This window comes from Xyrauchen texanus, chromosome 26, assembly GCF_025860055.1.
Source record: "Xyrauchen texanus isolate HMW12.3.18 chromosome 26, RBS_HiC_50CHRs, whole genome shotgun sequence".
Classification (NCBI taxonomy): Eukaryota; Metazoa; Chordata; class Actinopteri; order Cypriniformes; family Catostomidae; genus Xyrauchen; species Xyrauchen texanus.
The window spans coordinates 35,504,786-35,517,842 of record NC_068301.1 but is presented as its reverse complement, the minus strand read 5'-3'; the positions used below and the strand labels follow the sequence as shown (position 1 = coordinate 35,517,842).

The following is a 13,057-nucleotide window of genomic DNA, read 5'->3' as shown; positions in this document are numbered from 1 at the left end:
TTTACATAAACACGCCCTTTCAGCCATTTTGTATCGTGATTCATTTTTCCTAAGTAACGCTTTCAAGGATGTCCATTCTACACATGTGTACCAAATTTCAAGTCAATTGAGCTACGGTTCAGGAGAAGAAGAGTTTTGTAGGTTTTCGCAAATTTTCAACGTACGGGAAAATCCATCATGGCGGAAGTTATGGGTTCTTGAGGCTTTTTGTTCCCCATGAGGAATGAGGCATGTACACCAAATTTCAGAAGATTTGGACAAATGGCGTGAAATTGTATCACTTTGAATTTTGTTTTTTGGGCGTGGCCTGTAGCGCCACCTATGGGCGAATGTGGGCCATTCTTGGTTTGGGGGTACCGCTGGCATGGAGTATCAATGTGCCAATTTAGAAAATTTTTGACCAGTGACTTTTTGAGCTATTGGGGCTCAAGGAGAAGAATAATAATAATAATAATAATAATAAATATAGCTGCAAGCAGCAATGCGGATTCCTCCTCAAAATGGCAAATCATTTAAAATTGATCAGTAGATGGTTGGGGTTAAACCCTCTCAATTGATGAATCCAAAAACATGTACTTCTGTCTGAATCCTAAACTAAACATTTTCAGTGTACAGGAAAATCCATACATGACCTTATGGATCCTTGAGGCTTTTTTGTTCCCAATGAGAAATGAGGCATGTACACCAAGTTTCAGAAGAATTGGACAAATGGCGTGGAAATGGTATCACTTTGAAAATATTTTTTGGGGCGTGGCCTGTAGCACCACCTATGGGCAAATGTGGGCCATTCTTGGTTTGTGGGTTCCTGTTGGCCTGTAGTATCAATGTACAAAATTAGAAAATATTTGACCAGAAAATGGGAATTTTGGAGTGGCCTGTAGCTCCCTAGGGGCTGAATGTGGGCCATTCTTGGTTTGTGGGTTCCTGTTGGCCTGTAGAATCAATGTACCAAATTAGAAAATGTTTGACCAGAAAATGGGACTTTGGGAATTACCTGTAGCTCCCTAATGGCTTAATGTTGGCCATTCTTGGTTTGTGGGTTCCTGTTGGCCTGTAGTACCATTGTACCAAATTAGAACATTTTAGACCAGAAAATGGGAATTTTGGCATGGCCTGTAGCTCCCTAGGGGTGAATGTTGGCCATTCTTGGTTTGTGGGTTCCTGTTGGCCTGTAGTATCAATGTACCAAATTAGAACATTTTTGACCAGAAAACGGGAATTTTGGCGTGGCCTTTAGCTGCTCCTAGTGGCTTAATGTCGGCCATTCTTGGTTTGTGGGTTCCTGTTGGCCTGTAGTACCATTGTACCAAATTAGAACATTTTAGACCAGAAAATGGGAATTTCGGCATGGCCTGTAGCTACTCTAGGGCTTAATGTTGGCCATTCTTTACGAGTACTTCAGAGTGATGTCATCTTTAAGCATGTTAGGTTTGAAAACCATCAGTCAAAATTACATTTGATTTATTGACACGTATATATTGTTAAAATTTGGACATTTACATAAACACGTCCTTTCAGCCATTTTGTATCGTATTCATTTTTCCTAAGTAACGCTTTCAAGGATGTCCATTCTACACATGTGTACCAAATTTCAAGTCAATTGGAGCTACGGTTCAGGAGAAGAAGAGTTTTGTAGGTTTTCGCAAATTTTCAACGCACGGGAAAATCCATCATGGCGGAAGTTATGGGTTCTTGAGGCTTTTTGTTCCCCATGAGGAATGAGGCATGTACACCAAATTTCAGAAGATTTGGACAAATGGCGTGGAAATTGTATCACTTTGAATTTTGTTTTTTGGGCGTGGCCTGTAGCGCCACCTATGGGCGAATGTGGGCCATTCTTGGTTTGGGGGTACCCGCTGGCATGGAGTATCAATGTGCCAATTTAGAAAATTTTTGACCAGTGACTTTTGAGCTATTGGGGCTCAAGGAGAAGAAGTAATAATAATAATAATAATAATATATAAATATAGCTGCAAGCAGCAATGCGGATTCCTCCTCAAAATGGCAAATCATTTAAAATTGATCAGTAGATGGTTGGGGATAAACCCTCCCAATTAAGGAATTCAAAAAACATGTCTTCGCCTGATTCCTAAACAAAACATTTTCAATGTACAGGAAAATCCATACCGACCTTATGGATCCTTGAGGCTTTTTTGTTCCCAATGAGAAATGCGGCATGTACACCAAGTTTCAGAAGAATTGGACAAATGGGGTGGATATTATATCATTTTGAAAAAAAATTTTGGGGCGTGGCCTGTAGCGCCACCTATGGGCAAATGTTGGTCATTCTTGGTTTGTGGGTTCCTGTTGGCCTGTAGTATAAATGTACAAAATTAGAAAATATTTGACCAGAAAATGGGAATTTTGGAGTGGCTCTGTAGCACCCCTAGGGGCAAATGTGGGCCTTTCTTGGTTTGTGGGTTCCTGTCGGCCTGTAGAATCAATACACCAAATTAGAAAATGTTTGACCAGAAAATGGGATTTTTGGAATTACCTGTAGCTCTCTAATGGCTAATGTTGGCCATTCGTGGTTTGTGGGTTCCTGTTGGCATGTAGTATCAGTGTACCAAATTAGAACATTTTTGACCAGAAAATGGGAATTTTGGCATGGCCTGTAGCGCTCCTAGGGTGAATGTTGTCCATTCTTGGTTTGTGGGTTCCTGTCTGCCTGTAGTATCAATGTACCAAATTAAAAAAAATTTGACCAGAAAACGGAATTTTGGCGTGGCCTTTAGCTCCCTAGTGGCTTAATGTCGGCCATTCTTGGTTTGTGGGTTCCTGTTGGCCTGTAGTACCATTGTACCAAATTAGAACATTTTAGACCAGAAAATGGGAATTTCGACATGGCCTGTAGCGCTCCTAGGGGCTTAATGTCGGCCATTCTTTATGCAGTACTTCAGAGTGATGTCATCTTGAAGCATGTTAGGTTTGAAAACCATCAGTCAAAATTACATTTGATTTATTGACAGGTATATATTGTTAAAATTTGGACATTTACATAAACACGTCCCTTTCAGACATTTTGTATCACATTCATTTTTCCTAAGTAATGTTTTCAAGGATGTCCATTCTACAAATGTGTACCAAATTTCAAGTCAATTGAGCTACGGTTCAGGAGAAGAAGAGTATTTTTAGGTTTTCGCAAATTTTCAACGCACGGGAAAATCCATCATGGTGAAAGTTATGGGTCCTTAAGGCTTTTTGTTCCCCATGAGGAATGAGGCATGTACACCAAGTTTCAGAAGATTTAGACAAATGGCGTGGAAATTGTATCACTTTGAATGAAAAATCACTTTGAAAATCTCTACTTTCACTTTCACTTCTCTCTTAAGATTTTTTTCTGTTTTTTTTGTGTGATTTACATAAGCATATCACAAGCAATTTTATTTGAAAGACTATCTAGGCACATAATAACACTGTATAGCTGTGACTGTTTATAACTATTTCAAAATGTAGCCTACAAGCTCACACTTTAAATGGTCAGTGCTTTGATTTTTAAATCATTAAAATAGCAACAGATCCAGTGAAAAAATGGAGTGATTGTGTTTACATGCCATTCAAAAACGTGGCATTTTACAAGGTAAGAGAGAAATAAAAAACTTAAAATAATACCATTTGTACTTCTCAATTACTTGGGAATGTCTATGTTCAGGACGTAAGGCTAAATTGTTACTGTCTCTTTAAGAGGCTTTTATCGCATGATACGATACTTAAGGCACAGTTCAGTTTAATCTTTTGAGAACTGAGAAGTATCATTATTTTCGTTTTGTGCCATGCTTGTTGCATTTGTATTCATTGTGAGATGATAAAATACAGACTGCGTGGAATGGTTGATTTTGTTCACTTGAATTTTGTGACGGTTTCAGAAAAATAATCGCTAAGACAGAGACTGAGCACCCTGTTTATTTATTTTACAAAAGCACAAGGTTTTGTTGTTATTGTAAGTGTACACAAATAAAAGTAAACATTTCATAGTTCGTAATGATGTCTTGCATGTTTCTGTATGGGCAAAAATGACGCAGTATTTTGTTTAAGTTGTTTCCGCTGTTTCGAGAGAAAAATATAGCAGGACGTCATCTGAATAATGCCAGAATAAAATATAATTATTCCAGATTTCTTTCTCAACTGTTTGTTCACTTGAGACATAACAGACTCCTCAATATATCATGTATTTTGACACTCTGTTGTATGAAATTGTCCGCTCAGACGCAAGCAGCAGCGAAAGACATCGGAGTGCGTGAGTTAGACGCGACGCTGCTCGCTGTGTCACACAAACAGCTCGCAAACATGTATTTGAGTTGTTTTGACATTTGTTGAGTTGAATAGTGTAAAATCGCTTGAATGTTCAAACAGGCAAACATTGTATACAACCGACAAACCTTCATGATGATGCGAGCAAAATGATCTCGCCTGCGGTTTATGCGGTTGTCAGAGACAATTAAACAACATCATTCTCGGAAGTTTTGATACGCTAGGATTGATCAGCCCATCCCTACTTTCTTTAGACATATGTTTCATGTTTGTGTAAGTTTTTGTGACGTGTTTCAGAAAGATATTCGCTTAGACAAAGAGCACACGGTTTATTTTCTTTATTTTACAACAAATAAAAGTACAACTTTCATAGTTTGTGACTGATGTATTAAATGTATCTGTATGTGCAAAAATAACGCAGTATTTTGTTTAAGCTGTTAACGCTGTTTCGAGAGAAAAATCTTAACAGGACACCACAGCGGCATCCGTGTTGTTCACAATAATTCATAATTAAATATATTGATACCCAATTTCTTTATCAACTGTTTGTTCACTTGATACATAACAGACACCCCAATATATCATGTATTTTGGTGTATGAAATTGTCCGCTCAAACGCATGAAGCTGTGAAAGCTAACTCTCATCGGCGCAGCGAAGCGCTAGTCGCGACGCTGCTCGCCGCTGTGTCACACAAACTGCTCGAAAACATTTATTTGAGTTGTTTTGCCTTTGTTGAGTTGAATAGTGTAAAATCGCTTGAATGTTCAAGCAGGCAACCATTGTACACAACCAACAAACCTTCGTGGAAGATGCGAGCAAAATGATCTCGCCGAGGATTGCGTGGTTGTCAGAGACAATTAAACAACATCATACTCGGAAGTTTTGATACGCTAACGCTGTCTCGATAGAGAAAAATCTAACAGGACATCACAGCTGCATCACTAGACCCCTTCAATAATTCATAATTCAATATATTGATACCCGATTTCTTTATCAACTGTTTGTTCACTTGAGATATAGCAGACACCCCAATATATCATGTATTTTGGTGTATGAAATTGTCCGTTGAAACGCAAGAAGGGAAAGCTTAACTCTCATCGGCGTGCGAACGCTAGACGCCGACGCTGCTCGCCGCTGTGTCACACAAACTGCTCGAAAACATTTATTTGAGTTGTTTTGCCTTTGTTGAGTTGAATAGTGTAAAATCGCTTGAATGTTCAAACTGGAAAGCATTAAGACACACAATTGATTTGACATACCTCCATGCAGACGCAAAATGTCTTCTGTAGTCTAAGTCTGGAGCTCCACCCACTAGGAGACCGAAATGCTTCATTAGAGAGATTGCTACAGAAGAGCTGCATGTGGTAGACAGAGTTACTCCAGTAGAGGGAGCCTCTTTGCTCAGCCAATGTAAGTGAATGGGATTTTACATGTGGACCATATTTGTCCAGTAGAGGGAGCACTTTTGCTCAGCCATTGTAAATCAATGGGATTTTAAAAATTTTTGATCATCTTTTGTGTGTACATTTACATAAACACGCCCATTTCAGCCATTTTGTATTGTATTCATTTTTGCTAAGTAACGTTTGGAAAGACATACATACTACACACGTGTGCCAAATTCCAAGTCAATTGGAGCTGAGGTTCAGGAGAAGAAGAGTTTTGTAGGTTTTCCAAAATTTTCACTGTACAGGAAAATCCATAATGGCAGAAGTATGGGTCCTTGAGGCTTTTTTGTTCCCCATGAGAAATGAGGCATGTTTACAAAGTTTCAGAAGATTTGGACAAATGGGGTGGAAATTATATCACTTTGAATTTTTGTTTTTTGGGCGTGGCCTGTAGCGCCACCTATGGGCGAATGTTGACCATTCTTGGTTTGGGGGTACCCGTTGGCATGGAGTATCAATGTGCCAATTTAGAAAATTTTTGACCAGTGACTTTTGAGCTATTGGGGCTCAAGGAGAAGAAGAATAATAATAATAATAATAAATATAGCTGCAAGCAGCAATGCGGATTCCTCCTCAAAATGGCAAATCATTTCAAATTGATCAGTAGAGGGTTGGGGTTAAACCCTCTCAATGGATGAATCCAAAAACATGTATTTCTGTCTGAATCCTAAACTAAACATTTTCAGTCTACAGGAAAATCCATCATACCTTATGGATCCTTGAGGCGTTTTTGTTCCCAATGAGAAATGAGGCATGTACACCAAGATTCAAAAGAATTGGTTAAATGGCGTGGAAATGGTATCACTTTGAAAATATTTTTTGGGGCGTGGCCTGTAGCCTCCTATGGGCAAATGTGGGTCATTCTTGGTTTGTGGGTTCCTGTTGGCCTGTAGTATCAATGTACATAATTAGAAAATATTTGACCAGAAAATGGGACTTTTGGGAATTACCTGTAGCTCCCTAGGGGTGAATGTTGGCCATTCTTGGTTTGAGGGTTCCTGTTGACCTGTAGTATCAATGTACCAAATTAGAACATTTTTGACCATAAAATGGGAATTTCAAGTGGCCTCTAGTGCTCCCTAGGGCTTAATGTTGGCCATTCTTTGTTTGTGGGTTCCTGTTGGCCAGTAGTATCAATGTACCATATTAGAAAATTTTTGACCAGAAAACGAAATTTTGGGAGTGGCCTGTAGCTCCCTAATGGCTTAATGTGGGCCATACTTGGTTTGTGGGTTCCTGTTGGCCTGTAGTATCAATGTACCAAATTATAACTTTTTGACCAGAAAATGGGAATTTCGGCTTGGCCTCTAGCCACCTAGTGGTGAATGTCGGTCATTCTTGGTTTGTGGATTCCTTTTGGCCTGTACTATTAATGTACCAAATTAGAACATTTTTGACCAGAAAATGGGAATTTCGGCATGGCCTGTAGTGCTCCCTAGGGCTTAATGTTGGCCATTCTTGGTTTGAGGGTTCCTGTTGACCTGCAGTATCAATGTACCAAATTAGAACGCTTTTGACCAGAAAACTAAATTTTGGAGTAGCCTGTAGCTCCCTAAGGGCTTAATGTGGGCCACACTTGGTATGTGGGTTCCTGTTGGCCTGTAGTATCAAAGTACCAAATTAGAAAATTTTTGACCAGAAAATGGGAATTTTGGCTTGTCCTGTAGTGCTCCCTAGTGGCTTAATGTCGGTCATTCTTGGTTTGTGGATTCCTGTTGGCCTGTACTATTCTTGTACCGAATTAGAACATTTTTGACCAGAAAATGGGAATTTTGGCTTGTCCTGTAGTGCCCCTAGTGGCGTATGTCGGTCATTCTTGGTTTGTGGATTCCTGTTGGCCTGTACTATTAATTTACCAAATTAGAACATTTTTGACCAGAAAATGGGAATTTTGGCATGGCCATTCTTTGCACAGTACTTCAGAGTGATGTCATCTTTAAGCATGTTAGGTTTGAAAACCATCAGTCAAAATTACATTTGATTTATTGACACGTATATATTGTTAAAATTTGGACATTTACATAAACACGCTCCTTTCAGCCATTTTGTATCGTATTCATTTTTCCTAAGTAACGCTTTCAAGGATGTCCATTCTACACATGTGTACCAAATTTCAAGTCAATTGGAGCTACGGTTCAGGAGAAGAAGAGTTTTGTAGGTTTTCGCAAATTTTCAACGTACGGGAAAATCCATCATGGCGGAAGTTATGGGTTCTTGAGGCTTTTTGTTCCCCATGAGGAATGAGGCATGTACACCAAATTTCAGAAGATTTGGACAAATGGCGTGGAAATTGTATCACTTTGAATTTTGTTTTTTGGGCGTGGCCTGTAGCGCCACCTATGGGCGAATGTGGGCCATTCTTGGTTTGGGGGTACCCGTTGGCATGGAGTATCAATGTGCCAATTTAGAAAATTTTTGACCAGTGACTTTTTGAGCTATTGGGGCTCAAGGAGAAGAAGAATAATAATAATAATAATAATAATAATAATAATAATAATAATAATAATAATAATAATAATAGCTGCAAAGCAGCAATGCAGGATTCCTCCTCAAAATGGCAAATCATTTCAAATTGATCAGTAGATGGTTGGGGTTAAACCCTCTCAATGGATGAATCCAAAAAACATGTATTTCTGTCTGAATCCTAAACGAAACATTTTCAGTGTACAGGAAAATCCATACATACCTTATGGATCCTTGAGGCTTTTTTGTTCCCAATGAGAAATGAGGCATGTACACCAAGATTCAAAAGAATTGGTTAAATGGCGTGGAAATGGTATCACTTTGAAAATATTTTTTGGGGCGTGGCCTGTAGCACTACCTATGGGCAAATGTGGGTCATTCTTGGTTTGTGGGTTCCTGTTGGCCTGTAGTATCAATGTACATAATTAGAAAATATTTGACCAGAAAATGGGACTTTTGGGAATTACCTGTAGCGCCCCTAGGGGTGAATGTTGGCCATTCTTGGTTTGAGGGTTCCTGTTGACCTGTAGTATCAATGTACCAAATTAGAACATTTTTGACCATAAAATGGGAATTTCGAAGTGGCCTCTAGTGCTCCCTAGGGCTGAATGTTGGCCATTCTTTGTTTGTGGGTTCCTGTTGGCCAGTAGTATCAATGTACCATATTAGAAAATTTTTGACCAGAAAACGAAATTTTGGGAGTGGCCTGTAGCTCCCTAATGGCTTAATGTGGGCCATACTTGGTTTGTGGGTTCCTGTTGGCCTGTAGTATCAATGTACCAAATTATAACTTTTTGACCAGAAAATGGGAATTTCGGCTTGGCCTCTAGCGCCACCTAGTGGTGAATGTCGGTCATTCTTGGTTTGTGGATTCCTTTTGGCCTGTACTATTAATGTACCAAATTAGAACATTTTTGACCAGAAACTGGGAATTTCGGCATGGCCTGTATTGCTCCCTAGGGGCTGAATGTTGGCCATTCTTGGTTTGTGGGTTCCTGTTGACCTGCAGTATCAATGTACCAAATTAGAACGCTTTTTGACCAGAAAACTAAATTTTGGAGTAGCCTGTAGCCCTCTAAGGGCTTAATGTGGGCCACACTTGGTATGTGGGTTCCTGTTGGCCTGTAGTATCAAAGTACCAAATTAGAAAATTTTTGACCAGAAAATGGGAATTTTGGCTTGTCCTGTAGTGCTCCCTAGTGGCTTAATGTCGGTCATTCTTGGTTTGTGGATTCCTGTTGGCCTGTACTATTCTTGTACCGAATTAGAACATTTTTGACCAGAAAATGGGAATTTTGGCTTGTCCTGTAGTGCCCCCTAGTGGCGTATGTCGGTCATTCTTGGTTTGTGGATTCCTGTTGGCCTGTACTATTAATTTACCAAATTAGAACATTTTTGACCAGAAAATGGGAATTTTGGCATGGCCATTCTTTGCACAGTACTTCAGAGTGATGTCATCTTTAAGCATGTTAGGTTTGAAAAACCATCAGTCAAAATTACATTTGATTTATTGACACGTATATATTGTTAAAATTTGGACATTTACATAAACACGCCCTTTCAGCCATTTTGTATCGTATTCATTTTTCCTAAGTAACGCTTTCAAGGATGTCCATTCTACACATGTGTACCAAATTTCAAGTCAATTGGAGCTACGGTTCAGGAGAAGAAGAGTTTTGTAGGTTTTCGCAAATTTTCAACGTACGGGAAAATCCATCATGGCGGAAGTTATGGGTTCTTGAGGCTTTTTGTTCCCCATGAGGAATGAGGCATGTACACCAAATTTCAGAAGATTTGGACAAATGGCGTGGAAATTGTATCACTTTGAATTTTGTTTTTTGGGCGTGGCCTGTAGCGCCACCTATGGGCTGAATGTGGGCCATTCTTGGTTTGGGGGTACCCGTTGGCATGGAGTATCAATGTGCCAATTTAGAAAATTTTTGACCAGTGACTTTTTGAGCTATTGGGGCTCAAGGAGAAGAAGAATAATAATAATAATAATAATAATAATAATAATAATAATAATAATAAAACCATCAATTACAATAGATTCCCTCCTACGGAGGAATCTAATAATAATAATAATAATAATAATAATAATAATAAAACCGATCAAATACAATAGATTCCTCCTTACGGAGGAATCTAATAATAATAATAAAACCATCAATTACAATAGATTCCTCCTACGGAGGAATCTAATAATAAAACCATCAATTACAATAGATTCCCTCCTACGGAGGAATCTAATAATAATAATAATAATAATAATAATAATAATAATAATAAACCGACAAATACAATAGATTCCTCCTTACGGAGGAATCTAATAATAATAATAATAATAATAATAATAATAATAAAACCATCAATTACAATAGATTCCCTCCTACGGAGGAATCTAATAATAATAATAATAATAATAATAATACATAATAATAATAAAACCGACAAATACAATAGATTCCTCCTTACGGAGGAATCTAATAATAATAATAATAATAATAATAATAAAACCATCAATTACAATAGATTCCCTCCTACGGAGGAATCTAATAATAATAATAATAATAATAATAAAACCATCAATTACAATAGATTCCCTCCTACGGAGGAATCTAATAATAAAACCGACAAATACAATAGATTCCCTCCTTACGGAGGAATCTAATTATTGACAAAAAGAATTGCTTATAGTCTTATAGATACAACTTATGCCTTTTCTGTATAAATATTTCTGAATTCCATGTTAAATGTTTTAATTAAATGTTACAATCATATTGTGTTTAATTAAATACATACTGTACAGGATCTAATGTAATTGTTACATCAATAAACTCCACATGAGTAATTTAAACGTTTAAATTACGATGTATACAGGCCTGTTATGGTTCAAAACATTTAATAGCCATCTTTTCTAGTGAACAAATTAAATAAAATGATATGCTTGAACAGTTGGGCCGACATATTTTATTCTCAGAGTTTATTAATGATTTGATTTGAGAGTGAATAATGACTTAATTTTGTTCTATTCATCAAACAAAGTGATTGAATGTCTTCAGAAATCTTCTGGAATATAGTACATCAGTTCGATTACTATTACAGTGGTTTATGGTGGGGTTTTTATTTTCCATTTTAGAACTCCAGAGTCATTAATTCATTATATAATATGACAAATAAGCCCTGTGAAGACATTCTCAAGGTTTTCTTGAAATAAACGGCTCTACTCTTCTTCAAATAAAATCATTTAAATTGGCTCTATAAATAGAATTTCTTGATGTAACACAGTCCTGGATTTATATTAATCTATGTTCATCTCAATCAATAATCAAAACTGACTGCTCTTTTAAGCTATTTACTAAGGCATATAGGAAGACTGTAACAGTAAGGTGAGTGGGGTTATTTATTATTCTTACTTCTTCAGGATATCCTGTTTCTTCTGCTCTTCAGATGTGGGTAGACCCATGGACTTCTGCCTCTGATCATACATCATCTTCTCCACCATACTGCGTGTCTCTCCATCCAAATCTGACAACTTTAAAATCATGACAAGGAAAGGAAAGGATGTGATTAATCATTTTTGTCTTATATAAATAAGATGCTATTAGATAAAGAATGATAAGCTTGAAAAGGTTTCTTAAAATCAACTCTAAAATAAGAGTGCCCAATCCTAGCTGTGATATTTGTTGCTCACCTTCGAGTTCTCTGGGCAGATTTTCTTGGTGTTGATTTCAGGGTCTGTGGTTACTAACCTGTTCCACCACTCCATTTTGTTTATCTGGAATAAATGTGTGTATCATTATTCATCAGTGTAAATCCCAAACTCAAACAAATACATCTATATGTATTTTCAGCCTTACCTTCTCTAAATGGATTGTGATCAATTTCCCATCCTCTATGAGCCACGAGCACTCCTCCACCTTCACTTCATTGAACAGCTGTCCGTCGATGACAGGTGGGTGACCCTTCAATCCGACCTTCAGTGAACGGCGCTGTACATCCACCACCACGTCCTTCCCCTTCAGACGGAAGTTCACATCGATAGGCACAATGAGCTGTGAGAGGAAATAATGGGACACAATTAGATATGTTGTGAATCAGGTTCCTCTTCTAGGAACGCAAGTGGAAGAATACAAAATTGAGGTATTTCGCAGTGCATGGAAGGATAGTGTCTCTTACTATAGACAGGCTCTAAAAGATGCCACGTCTGCATTATTTAGTAAACTCATAGAAAATAGCAACAATCCAAGATGTTTATTCAGTACCATGGCTAAATTGACAAGGAACAAACCTTTAACTGAATCAGATATTACCTCGCAGCACAGCAGTAATGACTTTATCCATTTCTTTACTTATAAAATTGAGAATTATGCAACCATCTACCACAACTCTATAGAAGACAGTGTCTCATAGTATTTCCTACGAGCAAGTCCTTCACTGTTATAGGTCAGTAAAATGAACAAAACCTATTAAAGCATCAAACGCAACAACATATGCTAGACACTATACCCACTGAGCTTCTGAAAGAGGTGTTTCCTATAATTTCAGTATATTTCTCCTCACTATATTTAGAACATGTACCCAGAAATTTCAAGCTGGCAGTTATTAAACTGTTATTAAACAGCTTTATATATTTTTAGACCTGGTAAAATTTTCCAATATTCCATGTTAGAGTGAATTTGTGAATCTGACATTACTAGTTCTGATTCTACACCACCGACAAAAATACAGGACACACATCATATTCATAGATATTGTCAGAGAGAGAAATATTTTTCAGATAAGTAGAAGCGCTCATGGTTTATTTTTAGAAGGGCCAAGACTCAAAAATATGGTCTCAAGACAGAGTCCGGTCTTGAGTACTACAACATAATGTTTTCACAGGTCATATGTC

At 37.7% G+C, this 13,057-nt stretch overlaps 1 protein-coding gene across 1 annotated transcript in view; it reads right to left on the bottom strand.

Annotated features, from left to right (window-relative positions):
- Positions 1-13,057, bottom strand: part of LOC127619965 (nuclear migration protein nudC-like) — a 48,404-nt gene that overhangs the window by 25,567 nt on the left and 9,780 nt on the right. The window contains exons 6-8 of the mRNA XM_052093009.1: positions 12,024-12,218; positions 11,858-11,941; positions 11,580-11,698 (exon numbers count right to left, since the gene is read on the bottom strand). Of these exons, the coding sequence (XP_051948969.1) occupies positions 11,580-11,698; positions 11,858-11,941; positions 12,024-12,218 (398 nt within the window). The remainder of the gene's footprint in view (positions 1-11,579; positions 11,699-11,857; positions 11,942-12,023; positions 12,219-13,057) is intronic.